Raw genomic sequence first — 23,171 nt, forward strand, 5'->3', positions numbered from 1 at the left:
TGTCTTTTGTCTCCTACTTCTTCCACTTTCTGGGAGCTAAATCTGAGTACAAAACTCTCCACTAATATAGTAGAACCTTTGAGACAGCAGCTGTAAGGACTACCAGAGCCAATCACCTGAAAGGCAGATCATTTGGGCTCAATACTGACACTAGGGAAAAAAAAAAAAGTCCCGTAGAAAGGATGAACAAAAGATGGGAAAGAATATCATTTTACTTCCCTAACATACAAACTATAGGTTTACTTCCTCAGAAATGATGCATTCTGAAATGCCCTTCTGCAGTGGGTTCAATTTAGAGACAAATTTTAACTACTTAAGTTCACCTCATCTTTAATATCTATGCAGTATATTCATTAGCTAACTGTCCAAAACAATCTAAGCAGACACACATAGTGATCTTTCAGCACACAAGTTCAAAGTCTTGCTAAGCTATTTTTAGTACCTGTTCAGCATAGCAACCAAAAGATTCGTACCTCAGAAGACAAGAAGAAACAATCAGATCTATGAGCTCCAAGTGTAACTAGCCCAGGGGAGACTATAAACTTCCTTTAGATGCTGTCTGTTTACTCTTATACAGGACAATGCTTGGTCCATGTCCTCATGGACAGTGAGTATTGGCACATGCCTCTAATCCCAGTGACTTGGGAGGCTGAGACAGGTGGGTAGTGAGTTTGAGTCCAGCCTGAGCAACTTAGTGTGCCCCTAAGTAACTTAGTAACCCTGTTTTAAAATAAAAAATAATAAGGGCTGGGGGTATAACTCAGTAAGAAAGTGCCCCTGAATTCAGTCCCAAGTGCCAAAAAAGGAAAAAAGTGACAGTTGAAAGGACAAAATAGTAGAGACTATGTTGCAAAAAAAACAAAAAACAAAAAACAAACAAACAAACAAACAAAAAACCCATTCACGCTCACATATATATGTGGGGTTTTTTTTTTTGTGTGTGTGTGTGTACTGGGGGTTAACTCAGTGACCTTTTAAAAGACATAAAAATAGCTGGGTGTGGTGATACACACCTATAACTTCAGGCTACTCAGAGGCAGGATGACTACAAGTTCAAGGTCTCCCTAGGTAATTTAGTGAGGTCACATCTCACTACTGTGTGTGCATTTGTGTGTGTGTGTGTGTGTGTGTGTGTGTAGAGTTTCTAATATACATTCAAGATTTTCTCTTGTAGAAACTAGAAAAAGAAGGAAGAAAGAGAATGAAGTAGGAAAAGACAAAATAAATAGTTAATGCAAGGGAGAGTTCTCCAAAAGTGTATATGGAATTTTAAAAAATTCAGCTGGGTAATTCAGGGAATATTGAAATACTTTAAAGTAGTTTAGGAGTTCCACTTCAGTCATGCTGGAGTAACTGATAACTGGAAATGAACCAACTGTTTTTAGACACTGGATAGCAGACAGTACAGGACAGGAATTCTGAGAAAAAGAAAACAAGGCAAGCATGAAGTTCTGGCTGGGCTAAAGAGGTGTATGACTTTGGAGAGAGAAAGGAAGCTGAAATCTGTGACATAGATCATAAGAGAGGAAGGAGATAGAGAAAAAGCTTCTAAATTTTGCATACTGTTTCTCTTGGAACCATTGGTAAATAATGACTATATACATGTAGAGTCTAATTCAATCAGGTCAGACCAAAAAATTTTTAAAAAATTTTAAAAAGACTGAAGGTCTATAAGCTGAACAATTCTCAGAGTTCATAAAGGACTGGGAGATACCTGAATTGTGACCAACCAGAATGGAGAGCACTTGACTAGGGAATCAAAAGAGACACCATGGTACAATAATTGCCCAGCATGTAATGTATAAGACCCTGGTTTAATCAATCCTTAGCTCAGCAATAAACACAAACAAATAAATCGAGAGAGACAGAGAGAGAGACAGAGACACAGACACACCCAAGACCAATCACATCTTAGTAGTAGCACTAAACTAGCCCTATGGCAAAGGCTACTCTAAACTTACCCCAATGAAGATTAAGAAGTTTTGAAAGGATTATGCTGTTTCACAAACAACTGAGCTGCTTTCCAAGGTTAAGTCCAACACTATTTGAAGAAAGACAACAAAATCTAACACTTAACTACATAACAATTACAAAGTTCAGTATCCAATAAAAAAATTACCAGATATATCAAGAAGCAGAAAAATGTGATATATAACCAAGAGAAACATCAGTCAATAGAAGCAAACTCAGAAATGAGAGAGATGATGGAATTACCAACAAGAATATTTTTTAAAGAGTTATCATAAAAATGTCCAACTATTTACAGAAAACCATTAACATAATGAACTGTAAAATGGTAGATAAAAGGCACATATCATAAAATTGATGAAAACCAGATTTAAAGAGAAAATATTAAATGCAGCTAGAGGAACATTATATACAGAGGAACAAAATGAGAATTCACATTTCTTGACAGGAAGTATGCAAGCCAGAAAACAATGAAATGATATCCAATAAAACTGTTAACTTAGAATTCAGCAAAAAATATCCATCAGATAGCTGAGTTAATGGTACATGCCTGTAATCAATCCCAGTAACTTGAGAGGCTGAGGCAGGAGGACTCCAAGTTCAAAGCCAGCTTCAGGAACTTAGCAAGGCCTTCAGCAACTTATAAATTGAAGAGCTTTCTAGTGTCATGTACAACTGATTAGAGTAATAATAGTAATAATAATAAAAGGAACATTCATAAGTTTTAAACAACAACAACAAAAAAATTCAAAAATTAAAAGGACTGGAAATGTAGCTCAGGGGTAAAGCACCAATGGTTCAATTCCTGGTACCAAACACACAAACAAATCCATCAGAAAGGAGGATGAAATGCAGACCTTTTCAAACACTCCAAGAGAATGTGTTGCCAATGGTCCCTGCACTACAGAGAGGTTAAAAAAAGTTCTTCTGGCAGAAGAAAAATTATATTATCTAGATCTATAAGCAGGAGCTAAAGCACTAGAAATGATAAATATATGGGTAAATAGAAAAAACAAGAAAAAAGACAATTGATATTTTAAAACAAAAAAGAATAACAATGTATTGTGAAATTTACCAAATTCATAGAAGAAAAATACATGACAATAACATAAGGGGGGAAATGGAAATATACTACTGCAAGGTTATTACATGTTATAAAAGCATATAACATTAGTTTGAATTCACAAAACAAAAAGTTGGTTCTTTGAAAAAAATGAATAAAATTGATAAACTCTTTAGCCATGCTAACAAAGAGAAGGAGAGAGAAAACTCAAATTACTGACATCCATGATGAAAAAGAAATTATCATGACAGACTCTACAGAAATACAGAAGATAATTAGAAATTATTTTGAAAATTTGTACTCCAATAAAATAGAAAATACTGAAGACATCGACGAATTTCTAGTTATATGATTTGCCCAAATTGAACCAGGATGAACTCAAGTTAAACAGATCAATTTCAAGCAATGAAATAGAAGATACAATCAGAAGCCTACCAACCAAGAAAAGCCCAGGACCAGATGGATACACAGCTTAGTTCTATAAGACCTTCAAAGCAGAACTAATACCAATACTCCTCAAATTATTTCATGAAATAGAAAAAGAGGAAAACTTCCAAACTTATTTTATGAGACCAATCTCACCCTGATTCCAAAACCAGGCAAAGACACATCAAAGAAAGAAAACTTCAGACCAATATCTTTAATGAACATAGATACAAAAATTCTCAATAAAATTCTGGCAAATCAAATTAAAAAACATATAAAAAAGATAGTGTACCACGATCAAGTGGGGTTCATCCCAGGGACGCAAGGTTGGTTCAACATGTGGAAATAAATAAATGTAATTCATCACATCGATAGACTTAAAGATAAGAATCAACATAATTCTAAATGGAGAAAATTTAAAAGCATTCCCTCTAAAAACTGGAACAAGACAGGGATGCCCTCTTTCATCACTTCTATTTAACACAGTCCTTGAAACTCTAGACAGAGCAATTAGAAGAAAGAAATTAAAGGGACACGGATAGAAAAAGAAGAACTCAAACTATCACTATTTGCCAACAATATGATTCTATACCTAGAAGATCCAAAAATTTCTACCAGAAAACTTCTAGAGCTAATAAATAAATTCAGCAAAGTAGCAGGATATAAAATCAACACCCATAAATCAAAGGCATTTTTGTACATCAGTGATAAATCCTCTAAAAAAGAAAGTAGGAAAACTACCCCATTTATGATAGCCTCAAAAAAAAAAATACTTGGGAATCAACTTAATGAAAAAGGTGAAAGTCCTCTACAATGAAACTATGGAAGACTAAAGAAAGAAATTCAAGAAGACCTTAGAAGATGGAAAGATCTCCCTTGTCCTTTAATAGGCAAAATTAATATTGTCAAAATGACCATAGTATCATAATCACTATACAGATTTAATGCAATTCCAATCAAAATCCCAATGACATTCCTCATAGAAAAAGAAAAAGCAGTCATGAAATTCATCTGGAAAAATAAGAGACCCAGAATAGCTAAAGCAATCCTTAGCAAGAAGAGTGAAGCAGGTGGCATCACTATACCAGACCTTAAACTATACTACAGAGCAATAGTAACAAAAACAGCATGGTATTGGCACCAAAATAGACTTGTAGACCAATGGTACAGAATAGAAGACGCAGACACAAACCCACATAAATACAGTTATTTTATATTAGACAAAGGCGCCAAAAACATATATTGGAGAAAAGATAGCCTCTTCAACAAATGGTGCTGGGAATACTGGAAATCCATATGCAACAAAATGAAATCCATATGCACAAAACTCAACTTAAAGTGGATCAAGGACCTAGGAATTAAACCAGAGACCCTGCACATAATAGAAGAAAAAGTAGACCCAAATCTCCATCATGTCGGATTAGGCCTGACTTCCTTAATAAGATTCCTACAGTATAAGAAATAAAATCAAGTTTTAATAAATAGGATGAATTCAAACTAAAAAGCTTCTCAGCAAAAGAAACAATCAGTTAGATGAATAGAGAGTCTAAAGATTGGGAGCAAGTTTTTACTACACGAACATCAGATAGAGCTCTAATTTCTAGGATATATAAAGAACTCAATGGGCTGGGGATGTGGCATTTGCCTGGCATGCGTGCAGCCCAGGTTCGATCCTTAGCACCATATACAAAAAACAAAACAAAACAAAACAAAGATGTTGTGTCCGCTAAAAACTAAAAAAAATAAATATTAAAAAATTCTCTCTCTTAAAAAAAAGAACTCAAAAATCTTAACACCATAAATAAAAAGCAAAAAAAACAAAACAAAACAACAAAAAAAAAACAATCAATAAATGGGCCAAGAAACTGAACAGAAATTTCTCAGAAGATGATATACAATCAATCAACAAATATATGAAAAAATGTTCAGCATCTCTAGCAATTAGAGAAATGCAAATCAAAACTACTCTGAGATTTCATCTATAGCCAGAATGGTAGCTGTTAAGAATTTTAAAAAGGAATGTAGATGTATGTAGCTAAGTGGTAGAATGCTTACCTAGCATGTGCAAGGCCATGAGTCCAATTCCTAGTACTGAAGAAAAAAAAATATATTCTATAAACCCTAGAGGAGTCACTAAAAAATAAATAAATAAATAAAATAAAGGAGGATAGCTAAAAAAAAATAGAGTAGAGCTGGGTGTGGTGGTACCTGAAATCCCAACAGCTCCAGAAGCTGAGGCAGGAGGATCGCAAGTTCAAAGCCAGCCTCAGCAATTTAGCAAGGCCCTAAACAACTCAGTGAGACCCTGTCTCAGAGTAAAATATAAAAAAGGGTTGGGGATGTGGCTCAGTGGTTAAGTACCGCTGGGTTCAATCTCCGATACCAAAAAATAAATAAATAAAATAAAAATAAAGTGGACATAAAATGGAATCATTAAAAAAAAAAAACACAACAAAACAATAAGAAATACTGGAGAAATAGTGAAAAGCAGATAGGTCAATTTTAACTCAGCTATATTGTAAATAAATATAATACTCCAATTAAAAAGCAAAGATTGTCAGACTGGATTAATAAAATCAAGACTCTATCCACCCCCCCCCCTTTTTGATACTGGGTATTTAACCCATGGCTGATCTATCACTGAACTACATCTGCAGCCTTTTTATTTTTTATTTTGAGAGAGAGTCTCTCTAAGTTGCTGAGGTTGGATTAGAACCTGTGATCCTCTTGTTTCAGCCTCCCAAATCAAGACATTACTATTGCTGTCTAAAAGTAATCCACTAAAATAAACCAAATTAGTACATCTAAAATATAAACATACAAGTTGAAACTAAAAATATGTAAAAAGAATCACAGTAACTCTATACCATGTATGACCACAAGAATGAGAACTTAAATAGAATAAGTTATACTCTATGTATGTATATTCTGCCAAAATACATTCTACTATCATGTATAACTAAAAACCAAAAAAAAAAAAAAAAGATATGGTATACAAATACTAATTAAAAGACAGGAGGAGGGGCTGGGGATATAGCTTGGTAGATATAGTTCTGTGGTAGAGTATATGCCTAGCATGCTCATTAAACCCTGGGTTTAATCCCCATTACTGCAACAACAACAATAAAAACAAAAAAGGAAGTAAAATTGCTATATCAATTTCTGACAAAGACGACTTAAAATAAGGAACAGGTTGGGTGCGGTGGAGCCTGTACTCTCAATAGCTCGGGAGGCTGAGACAGGAGGATCAAGGGTTCAAAACCAGCCTCAGCAACAGGGAGGCACTAAGTAACTAAGTGAGACCCTGTCTCTAATAAAATACTAAAAAACTGGGCTGGGGATATGGCTCAGTGGTCGAGTGCCCCCTGAGTTCAATCCCTGGTACACTCCCCTAAAAAAAAAAAAAAGTTACAGTGTCAGGCATAAAGAGTAAAATTTATCAATAATTGGGTCAATTCATTATGCAGACATAACAAGCCAATATGTATCTGTACCTTATATTTATGTGAGCTTCAGAACTCTGAATGAAGCAAAACTGACAGGCCAAAAGAAGAAAAAGAAAAATCTACAATTATAGTTGAAAGTTTCAATACTACTCTCAGTAACTGATAGGACAAGCAGACAGAAAGTCAGTAGAGAGATTTAAACACTATCAACCCAACTTGACCTAAAAGGTATTTATAGAAACTCTACTCAACAATAGCAGAATACATATTTTTCAAGTACACATAGAACATTCAACCAGAAGACTCTATGTGGAACCAGAACCAAATCTCAATAAGTTTCTAAAAATTGGAATCACATCAAGGTCTGACCACCAGGGAATTCAATAAATCAGTAACAGAGAGGTGTGATGACACACAACTGTAATCCCAACAGCTTGAGAGATTGAGGCAGGACTATCCCAAATTCAAAGCCAGTTTCAGCAACTTAGTGGGGCCCTAAGCAACTCAGTGAGACCCTGTCTCACAATAAAAAATAAAAAGGGCTAAGATATAGCTTAGTGGTAAATACCAATAACAAAACAAAACAAAACAAAAAAATCAGTAAGAGAAATATATCTGGAAAACCCCCAAACAATGGAAATAAACAATGCATTTCTAAATATCACAAGATAAATCAAAACATATTTTGAACTGAATGAAAATGAAAACAAAACATATTAAAACTTATGTGATGGGTTGGGGCTGTGGCTCAGCGGTAGAGCACTTGCCTAGCAGGTACAAGGCCCTGGGTTCGATCCTCAGCACCACATAAAAATAAATAAATAAAGGTATTATGTCCAACTACAACTTAAAAAAATAAACATTAAACAAATTAAAAAAAACTTATGTGATGCTATTAACATGGGAAATTCACAGCACTAAATTTTTATATTAGAAAATAAGAAAGATCTCAAATCAATGACCTAAATTTTTACTTTAAGAAGTTAGAAAAAGGCAGGCATGGTAGCACACACATTTAATCCCAGCAAATCAGGTAGTTTAGGCAGAAAGATCACAAATTCGAGGCCAGCCTTGGCAACTTAGTGAAACCCTGTCTCAAAATAAAATAATTAAATAGGGCTGAAGATGTAGCTCAGTGGGTTAAGCACCCTTGGGTTCAATTTTCAGCATACACACACACACACACAAAGGTTTGGTTTTTGAAAGACATCATGAAGAAAATGCAAATGGGAGCTCTTGACCCGGAGAACATATCTGCAATACAATATATACAGCAAAGAACTTGTATCCACAGTACACAAAAACTCATGAATGACAATAAAAAAAATAATCAAATTTCAAAAATAGGCAAATGGTCTGGACACTTCAGATAATCTATGGGTTCAAAAGAAGATATATAATGGCCTTATGTATGAAAAGCTGCTTATGGTACCAGCCATCATGCCAATTAAAACTAATAATAGCTGGGAGCTGAAGTGCATGCCTGTAATCCCAGAGGTCTGGGAGGCTGAGGCAGGAGGATACTCGGGTTCAAAGACAGCCTCCACAATTTAGCAATTGTGACTACATCAGCCCCCACCTGATCAGCCTAAGGAGGAAAAATACACCTCCTTTTTCTCCTTTGAACCTCCAGTGAAATATTATCTCATTACAAATCCATAAACAATTGTCTAATGACCCTTATTTAGAGTGTGTTCCCTCTAAGACAGCCATTATCATCTCATATTAATCTTGTATCTAAATAAAATATAAAAAAGGACTGGGGATGTGGCTCAATGGTTGAATACCCCTGGGTTCAATCCCTGGTACTCGCCACTGCCCCCCACAGAAAGAAAGAGAGAGAGAGAGAGAGAGAGAGAGAGAGAGAGAGAGAGAGGGAGGGAGAGAGGGAGAGGGAGGGAGAGGGAGGGAGAGGGAGGGAGGGAGGAGAGAGAACTAATAATAAAAAAATGTAGGGGGGGGCTCAGGTTGTGGCTCACTGGTAGAATGCTCACTAGCATGCATGAAGCACTGGGTTCGATCCTCAGTACCACATAAAAATAAAATAAAGATATTGTGTCCACCTAAAACTAAAAAATAAATATTTAAAAAATTATTTTAAAAATGTAGGGCTGGGGATATAGTTCAGTTGGTAGAGTGCTTGCCTTGCATGCACAAGGTCCTGGGTTCGATCCCTAGCACCATGGGGGGGGGGAAGTAATGGCCAGAACACAGTGGCCCATGCCTATAATCCCAACGATTTGGGAGGCTGAGGCAGGAGGATTGCAAGTTCAAAGCTAGCCTCAGTAATTTAGCAAGATCCTAAGGAATTTAGCAAGACTCTGTCTCTAAATAAATATTAAAAAGGGCTGGGGATGTGGCTCCATGGTTGAGTACCCCTGGTTCAATTCCTAAAACCAAAAACAAAACTGTAATGAATGTATGTACTACATGCCTATTAGAATGGATAAAATTAAAAGACTCATAATTCCAAGTGTGACAAGGATATGAAGTAGTTGGAAACACTATATGCTATTGAGTGGAATGAAAAATGGTATAACCACTTTTGAAAACAGTTTTGACAGGTTTTTTTCCTTTTAGAACTTTCATAAAGGTATAATTTACATATCATAAAGTCATTCATTAGTTTATTTATTTTGGTATTGGGGACTGGACCCAGGGCCTCACACATGCTAGGCAAGCCCTAGATTACATCCAATTTCTTTTCTAAATTTTATTTTGAGATAAAACCTCACTAAATTGCTGAGGCTGGTGTGTGATTCTCCTGCCTCAACTTCTTGAGTTGCTAGGACTATATGCACCACCATGCATATAGTCCTATGAACATTTTTTAGTTCATAGAACTTAGTTTTTACCTGGACCTTCTGACAAATTTAATCATTTGTAAAGCTCAGGGACTTGATTCCTGCCTTTGCTAATATTCCTAATGATGGTTCTCCTTTTCCTTCTTCATGAAAGATTAATATGAGATGATAATGGCTCTCTTAGAGGAAACACACTCTAAATAATGGTCATTAGACAATTGTTTATGGATTTGTAATGAGATAATATTTCACTGGAGGTTCAAAGGAGAAAAAGGAGGTGTATTTTTCCTCCTTAGGCTGATCAGGTGGGGGCTGATGTAGTCACTCCAAATACACCAGTTGAGAGATATCTACAAGAGCACATAAAAACAAAATAAAGATACCGTGTCCACCTAAAACTAATCTACAGGCCCAGTAGAACTGGTTCTTTTTCAGAACACTTTAGCTCAATGTGGCTTAAAAAACAAACAAAAACCATCAAAAGAACACAGCAGTGGTGGGGCACAGCTGTAATCCCAGGAGTTCAGGAGGCTGAGACAGGAAGATCTCAAGTTCAAGGCCAGCCTCAGCAATTTAGTGAGGCCCTAAGCAACTTAGTGAGACCCCATCTCAAAATAAAAGACAAAAAGGGTTGGAGGTATGGCTAAGTGATTAAGCAATCCTGAGCTTAATTCCCACCACCACCAAGAAACAAAATAAACAAAACAAACAAACAAAAAACCCAAAATATAGCCAACAGCACAGGAAGTAGAATAAATAGCAACCTGTAACAAAACAACAGACTTGCACTGAGTGAGTATCTCTCCCTCCACTGGATGTTTACAGTGACTTCTTATCCAAGGTAACCTGAATCTTTCTCCTGAATCTTTCACCACTGGATATAATTGTTTGGAAACAATGATCCAAAAGGTAAACATAAACCTCAGATTCCAGAAAGACGATCTGCTATTGGTGATTAAAACCAAGGTCTCATGCTATTAGGCAAGTGGGCTACCACTGAGAGATATCCCCAGTATCCCTCCCCGATTATTTTTCACAGTACTAGGGACTGCATTCATGGTGCTCTACCACCAAGCTATATCACAGCCCTTTTAAAAATTTTATTTTGTGACAGGTCTTGCTAAATTCCCCAGAAAGCCTTGAACTTGCAAGGCTCCTGTCTCAGCTTCCTGAGTGGTTGGGATTATAGGTATGTGTGGTCATACCTGGTGATGACCTGCTTTTTAAAAGGTAGCTGTTTCTTCTATATAGCTTCTCTGCATACAATATGCAGAAGTGTGTGTGCATGTGTGCGTGTAGAGGGGTGTTTTTCTTTCCCCTTTCTATTTTCATCTCTTATACTTCAGGACCAAACCCAATTTTCCGAACCAATTTAAGCTGGCCAGTTCTCTCAGTTCAGGCCAGTTATCACAGAGCTCTCTACTGCCCTGAGATTTATTGATCTGACAGGCAAGCTTTGCCCCTCAGCAAGGCAGACCAGATAATGAACCTCACAGTGGGTAATTAGTGAGAGGCTATCAGTTGGTTCAAGGAGTAGTAACAGTGACTTTCTTTAATTTCCCTGGGCTGTCACCCCCTACCCCAACCTTATTTGGTTGAAGCCCGAGACACCCCTTGTGAAGTTTTTCTTTACACTAATTACAGATCCAACACACACTGGGCCCTAACTTGTACAACAAAGGCATCCGATCACACTAAATGGCAACCAAGGTAATAGGAAACACGACACATACAAATTCATATCAGACCCTTTCCTTCTCCGACTTATTGCAGGCAGGGCACTCTGCCTAGCTCCAATCAAGAGGCTAATGTCTCTGCACTCTCCACCTGAGGTTTCTTTCCTTGGAAACATATCACATCTCAGAGAGGGAGAGTAGAAACACTATCTCTGATGCTAACTCACTAGCAACTCAACATGAAGTCTCTGCCTCCTCTCCAGGCCTCATTTACCTATCCCTCCCTAACAAACAGGATCCTTAACAGAAATCCCATTTGTGGGCTATGAATAGCTTCGTTTTTTAGCTGGGTAGGTCATTTCAAGATTGCAACATCCTTCAAGCAGGATCACTATGAAAAGTCAAAATACTGTTATGGTACTTAGCAAAAAACATTTTCACAAAGCTTATAAGAGAGATAAAAGTTTGCACAGTGATACTAGAGCCTGATATTACCACAGATGGCAAACCATGCTTTTGCAACCACATCTTAATTTGAGCCACTTCTTGAGAAGAGATTGTAGTGGAAATAAAACAAACTTTCCAAAGATCTATTGGAAGAAAAGAGGTGGCTAAAAAACAAACTGAAAAGAGAAGTCCTACTTGAATATGCCTATCTAATAGGAACAAAAAGTCTAAGCAAGAAAGCAAAGACTGCCATCTCCTATAACCTCTTCAAAAGCTGAAAAGTACCTACTGGAATTCCTACTAGTTTTAACACTGTTCTTCCTGTGTGCTCCCAATGAAACTTCACAGTTGCCTGGAGATCAGAAGTTCATGTGACAGTCATTTCAAAACTCCTACCTAATTGGAGAAAATGCTAACAATGACAGAGATGAATAATAAGCTGACCTCTTCTCCACCAGTGACCTCTGTATTCATTCTGCTTGACAATGAAACATTAATTGTGAGAGTTTTTGCCTCATGAACAAAATGGACCTACTACTTTAAAAACAATTAAAATCCAATCTCGAACCATATATTATCTATTAAGTAAAAATTTAAAAAGAAAAAAGTCACCACGTCCCTTTGGTGTGTAGGAAAAGCTTTACTTCTCACAATGCCCTTTCTGAGATATTTGGATGGAATAAAAAGACTATTCTCTTACTTAGTAAAGTTATCATACTGTGCCAGGATCCTCTTCTCAGGCATTTCTGCCCAGCTGGCAGGCAAACTCTCCAGGCCTGTGTTTGGTACTTTCTGTTCTCAACTGAATGGGCCTGTCTCAATCTAGGACCTTACCCCATCCCCCAGGAATAAGCCCTGTTATCTTCTCTCTCTGCTTGTTTTTCTGCTTTCCTGGCTTACTACTTCCTTCAGAATATTAGACAGACTCACATTGTCACACATGACTCTGCCTGATAAAATGGCTTTGGGAGTCAGACTGACCAAGGTTCTCATTATTTTAACACTAGCAGCTGTGTGACCCTGGGCAAACTGTTCAGTCTATTTAGTGTCCTCAGCTATAAAATGATAATCACACCTGTCCCAAATAGACAATGTAAAAATTAAGTAAATAAATCATATAAATTTGCCTACTTTGTAATTATGAATTGTTTCATTTATTGGCATCTGTTTCAAATCCAAGATACTTTCTCCCCTAAGGTCCCTGATAGTGCAGCTGACCTTGTCTAAGTAAGAAAGGTCAACCTAGCAGCACATAAATCAGCTGACCCTCTTATGTGGACCTTCTCAAGATGCTGACATAAAGTTCATTAGAAGGATAAGTAGCTTACAGGAAAACACCTCTGACATTGTTTCTTTCTTGCTTTAACAAATCTAGGGAACAAACAACTAATGCCATTTTTTTTTCCTGCTAAACAGCTCAATTGAAATTGCCCATTGTGGTGGCACATTCCTGTAATGCCAGCTACTCTGAAGGCTGAAGCAGGTGGATTGCAAGTTTGAGGCCAGTCGGGACAATTTAGTAAGACCCTGTCTCAAAATAAAAAATAAAAAGGCTGGGATAGGGGCTAGGGATGTGGCTCAAGCGGTAGCGCGCTCGCCTGGCATGCGTGCGGCCCGGGTTCGATCCTCAGCACCACATACCAACAAAGATGTTGTGTCCGCCGAGAACTAAAAAATAAATATTAAAAATTCTCTCTCTCTCTCTCTCTCCCCTCTCACTCTCTCTTTAAAAAAAAAAAAAAAGGCTGGGATATAGCTCTGTGGTGGAGCACCCTTGGATTCCACTCCCAATACCATGAAAATAAAAAAAAAAGAAGAAGAAGAAGAAGAAAGAAATGCCAGAATCTAAACAAATACAACAAGGAAGGCAGGGGGCAGGATCAGTCAGTCAACACTTGTGTCATGTGCTCACACTCAATTGGCATTCCCACAACAACAATCACACATGGCTACGGATAGATAGTTCAGGACCACAGACTGTTGTTGAAAAATGTGATGCCAAGTACAGGAAACTGAGTTACAGCCATCATGGGAGTCTTTAAATCTCTGCCCTCTAGCGTATGTCTCTTCTAAGGCAGTCTTACATGATGGTAAGGGACCTCTTCTAAAATGAGAAAACATCACAGGGGCTCTCAGAGTGGGCTGCTCACAGGCCTCAATCCTATTTAAGATCCAAAGTAAACCTGAAGATACTTTTTATAGAGGTGGCTCCAGTGAAAAAAGTAAACTATATTCACTTTCTGCTCAGAAAACCCTGCCACACAGTGTCACAGACCTTCTCCCAGCTTCCTTAACAACAAGTAGTGTGCTGGAGCTGGCTCACACAGGCTTGGTTTATGAGAACTGACTGTTCATGTGAAAGCCAGCTGGCTTCACATTAGCCATAGTGGTGGGAACACAAATACCCAACACTACCCATCAGCCCCCCTCTCAACACTCACCCTCCCTAGTGCTTGTTAAACATTTACTAACACACCAAGGGCCAACATCTCTAAAGCTGAAGCCTCAGGCTCACTTTTCCTCATAAAACTTTTTTTTGTCTCGATGTACAGTGCTGAGGATGAAAACCAGGGCTTCATGCATATTAGGCAAGCACTCTACCACTGAGCTACATCCCTAACTCCCTCATAAGGCTTTAAGCTCTTAGGATTTTCCCCCAAGATCTTTGTGCATTTTTTTCTACAGTAGTGAATGCCACCCAGAACACCTAACAATGTTGTGCTTCACAAACTAGGGTTTTCCTCTTATTGGTATCTCACTCATCCCTTAGAAAATAAAGTGAGGTTTCATTTAGATCTCCAACACCCAACAGTGATTTGTAATGGCTCTTAGGATCAGGATAAAATAAAAAGATGTAGGAAGATTACTAATAGATGGAAATAAATAATATTTAGCAGCTTTCAACAATATCCTGCATTGCCATAATACTTATGAAGATATGCCCTTTGTTATACAACAGGCCTCCTCTGTATCCAAAGTGCAAATTCTAGTGAGGGAGGAAATTTAAAAGAAACAAAGGGAAGTAAAACTCCATCAAAATCCCTAATGTAGAAAACTTGGAATCTGGTTGCGCTGTCCTATGGTCCTATGACATATGGTCGAGGGGGAGGGTACCAGCAGAACATTGTTCTGATCTTCACAAAAAAATTACTAAATTTATATGTAAAAAAGTTTTTAGTAATATCTGGGTTTGGTGGCACATGCCTGTAATCCCAGCTGCTCAGGAGGCTGAGGCAGCAGGATCATGAGTTCAAAGCCAGCTTCAGCAAAAGCATCTCAGTGAGACCCTGTCTCTAAATAAAACACAAAATATGGCTGGGGAAGTTGCTCAGTGGTCCAGGGCTCCCGAGTTCAATCCCTGGTACCACCAAAAAAGAAAAAAAAAAAAAGTTTTAGCAAGCTCCGGGACTATTGAGTTGAAAGGAAAACTAGCTTCAAGATAGATTTGTACACTCTTACAAAGTGAAATACTGGTTGCCAGGGCAGAAAGAGGAACAGGGAAAGGGAGTTATTCAGTGAGTATAGGGTTTCAGTTCTGCAGGATGGAAAAATCCTAGAGAGCTGAGGCACAGCCATGTGTGTGCTGTAAGTCTACTGTACTATACGGTAAAAAAATGGTTTTGATGGTAAATTTTGATGTGATGTGTGTGTGTGTGTGTGTGTGTTTAACCACAATTTAAAAAGCAAGCTTGCCTCTTATGTCTCATCACTTGGCTAGCAAGCTAGCAATGAGGTTGGCTCAGGCTAGGCCCTTAATAAATGGAACCAGAAGGAAAGCAGACCTAGGAATGGAAGGAATCAATGTAGACTCAAAGTTCCTTATGTAGAGAACCACTGATATTGCCATGCATTCCAAATATTCCAATCTTAGCTTAGCTTTATTGTTTTAGGAATCCTTATTCCTTGATGATCAGGTTTGCCTGGCATACCAAGACAAACTAGATAGGGATGGACACTTATCATTCTTTTTTTTTTTTTTTTTAAGAGAGAGTTAGAGAGAGAGAGAGAATTTTTTAATATTTATTTTCTAGTTTTCGGCGGACACAACATCTTTGTTTGTATGTGGTGCTGAGGATCGAACCCGGGCCGCACACATGCCAGGCAAGCGCGCTACGGCTTGAGTCACATCCCCAGCCCCGGATGGACACTTATCAATGAGCCATATAGAGAGAGAAAGGAGCTAAATCTTAGTTGAGAGTGAGAAAATGGCCTGAAGGACATTTTTTTTCCCTTTTTTTTTTTTTTTTTTTTTTTTGTGGTTCTGATCTGAGGACTGAACCCAGGGCTTCTCATACAGCTATACCACCAACCCCTGAAGGTCCACTTTTTAAAAGATGTGGTAGAAACAAGCCAAATCCAGTAGGGTAAAACTGAGAGTAGTTTCATAGTTCTTGGAAAAGTTCTTAATCATTTTTTCTCTTAATCTTTTCTCATAAAGATATGTTAAATATAAGCACAGGTCAAAATGTCCTTACATAGGGCAACATAGGGCAAAAGTTTCATGACCCCAGATTTGGCAATGATTTTTTGGATATTAAACCAAAGTACAGGCAACAAAAGAAAAAAAAAACAGACAAGTTGAACTTCCTTGAAAATTTTAAAAATTATTATTCATAATAGCTAGAAAGATGGGCTGGGGATGTAGCTCAGCGGTAAAGTGCTTGCCTACCAATGTGAGGCCCTGGGTTCAATCCCTAAGACTGCAGCAGCGGCTAGGAGCTAGAAGATGGAAACAAGCCATACACAATGTTGCATACCTACAATAAAAGCTACTCAGGAGGCTAAGGCAAGAAGATTACAAGTTAGAGGTCAACCTCAGCAATTTAAATCCTATCTTAGGCTGCGATTGTAGTTCAGTGGTGGAACACTTGCCTGGCAAGTGTGAGGCACTGGGTTCAATTCTCAGAACCACATAAAAATATAGATATTGTGTCCATCTACAACTAAAAACATTAAAAGGAAGAAAGATTCCATCTCAAAATTGAAAAAATAATGGAAAGGGCTGGGATGTAGTTCAGTGGTAGAATGCCCTAGATTCAATCCCTAGTACCTAAATAAATAAATAAATAAATAAATGGTGGAAACAACCTACATGTCCATCAATGCAATGAATAAATTATTATTCAGTCTTAAAAAAATAAATTCTGATACATGCAACAACACGGAAGAACCTTGAATACACTATGCTACAAGAAATAAGAAGTCACAAAATATATGATTCCACTAAGACACCTAGCATAGTCAAATTGTTTAATGGCAACAGTGGCTACCTGTTGAGGATCATAAAGAATGGTGTTTATTATTTGATGACTAAAGAGTTTCAGTACACAAGGATGAGAAAGTTCTAGAGAGACAAATAGTGATGGCTGCACAATGGTGTAAATATATTTAATGCCACTGAACGTATTCTTAAAATTTTTAAAATGGTAAATTTCTTGTCGTGTACATTTTAGCACATGTAAAAAAAAACAAGTCAAAATGAAAAAGCTTTACAGACAAATAAAATGTCTGCATATACACTATAAAAATGCTTGCAGTTTATTATGCTAGAAAATGCATGACTATTGAGTCATACTAAGGGCATTAACTCATTAAAAAAAAATTTGCACTCCTTGAAGTCAATGAAAACTGACAGAAAACTGTTCTCTCTCTTCTGGATGTTTGAAAAGAAAGCCTACTGTGAGAGACTGGGCTTTATTTAATCAGCAATAATGTATAGCCTTTGATGTCTTAGAAGAGAGGCTAAATGTATCTGGGGTCATCAGGAATCAAGAATAAACAAATCTCTTGCAAGAAGAAAACGGCAAGCTGGGCAGGCATATGTTTTTAAAAAGCCCTATATTGTCTACTAGCTAAGTGCTATAAATTCCAGTTAACACCTATCCATGGTCTTTAGGTTTTATTTTAGGAGTACTTTAGAATCTACTAGGAATAAAATTCTTAATTTTTTTCTTACTCATTCTGTGGCTAACAGCTGCAGGGCCCTACTACATGCCAAAGCCAGCTCTTTGAAAAGCTGCGAATACTCTTAACATTAAGTGACATTAGCATTAATGTTCATAAGTGAAGGGAGAGAAGTGCTCCAATAATGTTGGAGATAAGCAAGGCAGTCAAATAACTCTAATCTGATGGTGCTGAGAATAAAAACAAGTACACTATAATGCTGTCTGTCATTCAGCACTCTTCAAAGACAGTTAGGGAACAGAAGCAACAGCTATTTTAAGGGTGGTTTTGAAAAGGGTCCCAGAATAGTGTCACCCTCCCTGCCCCAACCCCCAAGTGAAAAGGAATGTTAAAAGGAGGTTTACCTAAGTATACAAAAACTCCATGACAGAAAGAACTATACTTATTCATTGTTGATCCCTACTACCCAGCACCATATCTTGTATTACAGCAGGCAAGTAATTATTATCAGTTGATTTACTTTCCCATTCTTTTATAGGTCCTCTTCCTCTCCACAGGACTCACTTCATCTCTGGCTCATGGACTCTTTTTGAGAGGCACTTTCATCACTTCATTTAACTTTGAAAGAAGTTGGAGGAGGGTGAGGACATGTGCTTGCTAATCATCCTTTTCCAGATTGTCTCATGCACCAGAATGAGCTTTTATTATTGGTCTGTGGCTGCTTCTGCTGGAGAAAGATTTCAGCCTGACCTTCCCAAGCTGCTAGGGATGAATGCTGCACGTGGCTGACAGTGAAAATGTGTCTTCCTATTTTTTAAAAAAGCTTTTAGGCTAACCAGAGCTCACTGATGTAGGAAAGTCATCCCTTTTCTCACTGTTCAGAATTCAAGGTGTTGCATTCTTCTGCATAAAAAATGACATAGAAACTGACACAAATGGGTCCAAGAGAAAAAGATAGCAGCATCAGGAAGCACCTCACAGAGAGCACAGCATCAAAGAATAGGACTCCGGACTGCTCCATAGGCAGAAAGGAAAAAAATAAAAAAAAATAAAAGCCATTTATAACAGAGTTTTAAATGTGAGGATGGATTCGCACAGCTGGCCTCACAAAAGAGAACAAATATGTCAAAGGGAACAACTGACAGACTAATAGAGTACTAGCCATCTGGCTGAGGAAAGAAGCACTGGGGAATACTGAGAAGGCTGTCTGTTAGGAAAAAACTTGCCTTGTGCTTCACTGGGTGAACTGAATAGCTTTTAGGAACACTGAACACATGGTCATACCATAGCTGCTGGCTGGTCCTGTCAGGAAGAAGCTCAGAAAAGGGGTACAATGATGCATTGGCAAGCAAGGGAGAAAGGAGCATATGTGGTCTTCTTATTGGCTTGGAATCCATACCCTGGCCCCTCCAACTTGGGAGAAGGATGAGAAGAAAGGAAGGGGAATCATGTGAAGAAGATATCTTATTTTCTGCTTTTAAAAATGGACTCAAGTGTCTCAGAATGAAACATCAGGTTCAACCCTATGCCATGCTAATGCCCCATCTGTACTTTTATATAATGTAGAGCTGAGTGCAGGCACTTTGGGAGAAGGGGAAATCAGGCCAGATTCAAGTAAAGCAAAACACAAGCTCTCTGCATTTCCATCTCAGTCCATACCATAAAACAGCCTGCTCAGAAAATAATTGCTCAAGGCAAAGGGAACTCAATTACTAAGGAAAATCTGTCCCAAAAAGGGCTCATGTTTTAACAAGCCCAAAAGCTTCAAATTAAGCTGAACTAAGGGTTTTTCTAATTGGCAGTTTTATACATTTCTAAGATCTCATTTCTTACTTTCAAAAATCAAAAATGACTCTAAGATTTTAAAAAGTAATGATTTATCACCCACTCTAAAACAATAATTCACCAAATTTTCAACCATATTTCTCCTATGTAATTAAACAAACCGTGCAGATGGCACAAATGCAGAAGATATTACTTGCTATTTTAAGTACTATCAAGCAATCCTGTACTAATTCCTCTCAAACGGCCTGGCTCTTGCCATTCCCCATTCCCGTTCAGTCACAGAATCACCTGCCACCATAGAGAAGGCAACTGATTGATCCTAGCCACCAACTAGGTCACTCTGAGAAGAGTAATGGCTTACCTGCTCCTCGGACAGTTGGGATATGTGATTCACAGCAGCATAGGACTCAATTTTGGGGTTAAAGTGGTTGATGATGGCTCTGAAACAAAGAATTAAAATTAATATAGTACCAGATGGGAGAAGAGGATAAACTGGTTAAAAATAAGGATTGAGTACCTTCTGGTTTAGAGTACTAGATACTAGATCATGGGAGTGATTGTCAGAAGGTAATTGTCTTCTTACTAATCATGAGATTACAAATGGAAGTGAATTAACAACTTTGAATAGGAAGAGTTTAATAATTTTTTAGAGGACAGAATCAAGCATCTCCGCTATGCAAATGAAGCAGAAAAATCCACCACCAAACAAGCTAAACAAAGAAAAACCATGTGAGTCCTTCAGATAAGAAACAGGACCAAGGGTGCTGGCTGCCAGAGGGCCCTTATGTTTCAATAAAAAAGGGAAGTTGTGAGGGGAGTGAAAGAAGGGGTGGGGCAGTGGGGATGGGAAGGACAGTGGAATGAGACAATACATTATTACCCTATATACATGTATGATTACACTACTGGAGTGATCTGCACCATGTACAGCCAGAGGAATGAGAAGTATGCTCCATTTGTGTACAATATGTCAAAATGCATTCTACTGTAAAAAAATACATAATAAACTTTTTCTCTTTACAAAAAAAAAAAAAAAAAAGAAGAAGAAAAGAAAAGAAAGGGAAGTTGTTTTTCTCAGCTCTGACTTGGGAGAACAAGACTCTGAGAATGTTGGTTCAATATATAGGCTAAATACAATCTCTCAAGAAACTTACCTTCATCAAGGCTACAAACAATGTTCACACTTTTTAGTATATAGTTTTTTTTTTTTTAAAGAGAGAGTGAGAGAGGAGAGAGAGAGAGAAAGAGAGAGAGAGAGAGAGAGAGAGAGAGAATTTCTTTTTTAATATTTATTTTTTTTAGTTCTCGGCGGACACAACATCTTTGTTGGTATGTGGTGCTGAGGATCGAACCCGGGCCGCACGCATGCCAGGCGAGCGCGCTACCGCTTGAGCCACATCCCCAGCCCCTAGTATATAGTTTTAATCTCTGTTTTCCACCCCCTTGGTCATTACTAGGGATTGAACCCAAGGTATTCCACCACTGAAGTACATTCACAGTCCTTTTTATCTATCTATCTATCTATCTATCTATCTATTTTTTTTAGTTGTAGATGGCCACAATCTCTTTATTTATTTATTTTTATGTGGTGCTGAGAATTGAACCCAGATCCTCACAGGCGCGAGGCAAGGGCTCTACCACTGAACTACAACCCCAGCCCAAGTCCTTTTTATTTTTTTTAATATTTATTTTTTAGTTGTAGTTGGACACAAAGGTATTGTACCTTTATTATTATTATTTTTATTTTTTTATTTTATTTTATTTTTATTTTACTTTTTTACCATACGATTTATTTTTTTTAGTCATACATGACAGCAGAATGTATTTTGACATATAATACACACATGGAATGTACATACATCCATCATATTGTCTATTCTATTCTGTTGCCCTTCCTATCCTTCCTACTCCTCCCCTCCTCTCCCATCCTTTCTCTCTATCCAATCAATTATTATTTTTTTTTAAAGAGAGAGAGAGAGAGAGAGAGAGAGAGAGAGAGAATTTTATTTATTTTTTAGCTTTTTCGGTGGACACAACATCTTTCTTTGTATGTGGTGCTGAGGATCGAACCCGGGCCACACGCATGCCAGGCGAGCGCGCTACCACTTGAGCCACATCTCCAGCCCCTCAATTATTATTTTTAATTATATTTTTAGGTGGTGCTGAGGATCGAACCCGGGGCCTCACATAGCACTCTACCGCTGAGCCACAACCCCAGCCCCCCTTTTTATTTTTTATATTGAGATGTGGTCTCATTAAATTGTTGAGGCTGGCTTCAAATCTGTGATTCTCATTGCCTTAGATTCCAGAGTAGTCAGGATTAGAGGTGTGCACTACTGCATTCAGTTCAACCCCAAATTTTAATCCCAACCATTCAACCCAAAATCTGAGTTATCATTTTTCAAACACTCCTGCTGCATCGCTCCCTAGCTTCCAAGGTTACCAAGTCTTATCAGCCCCACCTCAAAAATGTCTAAAATCTGAAATAAATATATTTCCCTGAAACCAATATCTTGGGATAAATTCTTGTCATTTCTAGCCAGGTGCAGCAGAAAGAATATTGGGTTTTAAATCAAGGTTTCACAGGAGTTCATACTGATATAAATAAATGATTAAGAAAATGGGTAAAAGAACCAAGTCTTTCTCTCTCTCTCTCAATCTCTGTACTGGGGATTGAGCACAAGGCCTTGCAAATGCTAGGCAAACACTCTACCTCTGAGCTACGTCCCCAACCCAAACCAAATCCTTCTAATATAATAATTCAAGTAACATGTGTAGATATTCTCTCCTATAGGAGGTAAAGTTTAAATTCCACCCTTAAGGAAGAGCTAGATTTAGTGCCTTATTTAGGATAGCAAAAGGACAAAACAGTAATTTTACAGTAAAGAAACCTAGCAAATGCTAATTTAATCAAATGATAAAGGTTAACATCACCAGTGATATCATGGGAATTTCACATAACCCCTATTATAATATCATGAGAAGGGCACTTCACCTCTGCTGTTTTCTTCCAAAAGCTATAACCCTAATCTAAACATAAGAAAAATATCAGACAAATCCAGGCAGGGGACATTCCACAGCATCTCAGTCCTCCTTAAGATTGTGAATGTCCTGAAAAATAAGACTTGAGAAATTGTCACAGACTAGAGGACACTGGGGAGATATAACAACTAAATACAGCATGATACCCTGGACTGGATCCTGTACATAGAAATAGAATATTAATAAATAAACTGGTGAAGTCTAAGTAAAATACAGAGTTTTAGTTAACAGTGATGTAACAATGCAGTTTCTTTTGTTGACAGATATACTATGTTAATGTAAGATGAGTAAAAGTAGACCGGGGGTACATAGGAACTCTGTACACTATCATTGCACTTTTTTTTTTGAGAGTACTTATTATATTTTATTTTGCATGCTCACAAATTGCGGGAATGTTTTTAACAAAAAATGTAGTAAAACACTCATGAAATAGATGTGTGGTATTTTTAAAAATTTTAAAAATAAAGTACATGAAGTATAGTATCAATTTCTTTTTCTTTATAAATCTAAAATTATTCCAAAAGAAAAAGTTTATTAAAATGTGTGTGCATGGGGCTGGGGATGTGGCTCAAGCGGTAGCGCGCTCGCCTGGCATGCGTGCGGCCAGGGT

At 37.6% G+C, this 23,171-nt stretch overlaps 1 protein-coding gene across 1 annotated transcript in view; it reads right to left on the reverse strand.

Annotated features, from left to right (window-relative positions):
• Nucleotides 1-23,171, reverse strand: part of ARMH3 (armadillo like helical domain containing 3) — a 194,564-nt gene that overhangs the window by 11,218 nt on the left and 160,175 nt on the right. The window contains exon 24 of the mRNA XM_081268320.1: nucleotides 19,881-19,959. Coding sequence (XP_081124446.1) covers nucleotides 19,881-19,959 — 79 coding nt within the window. The remainder of the gene's footprint in view (nucleotides 1-19,880; nucleotides 19,960-23,171) is intronic.

The sequence above is a fragment of the Spermophilus citellus genome (genome assembly GCF_964194105.1).
Source record: "Spermophilus citellus genome assembly, chromosome: 15".
Lineage (NCBI taxonomy): Eukaryota > Metazoa > Chordata > Mammalia > Rodentia > Sciuridae > Spermophilus > Spermophilus citellus.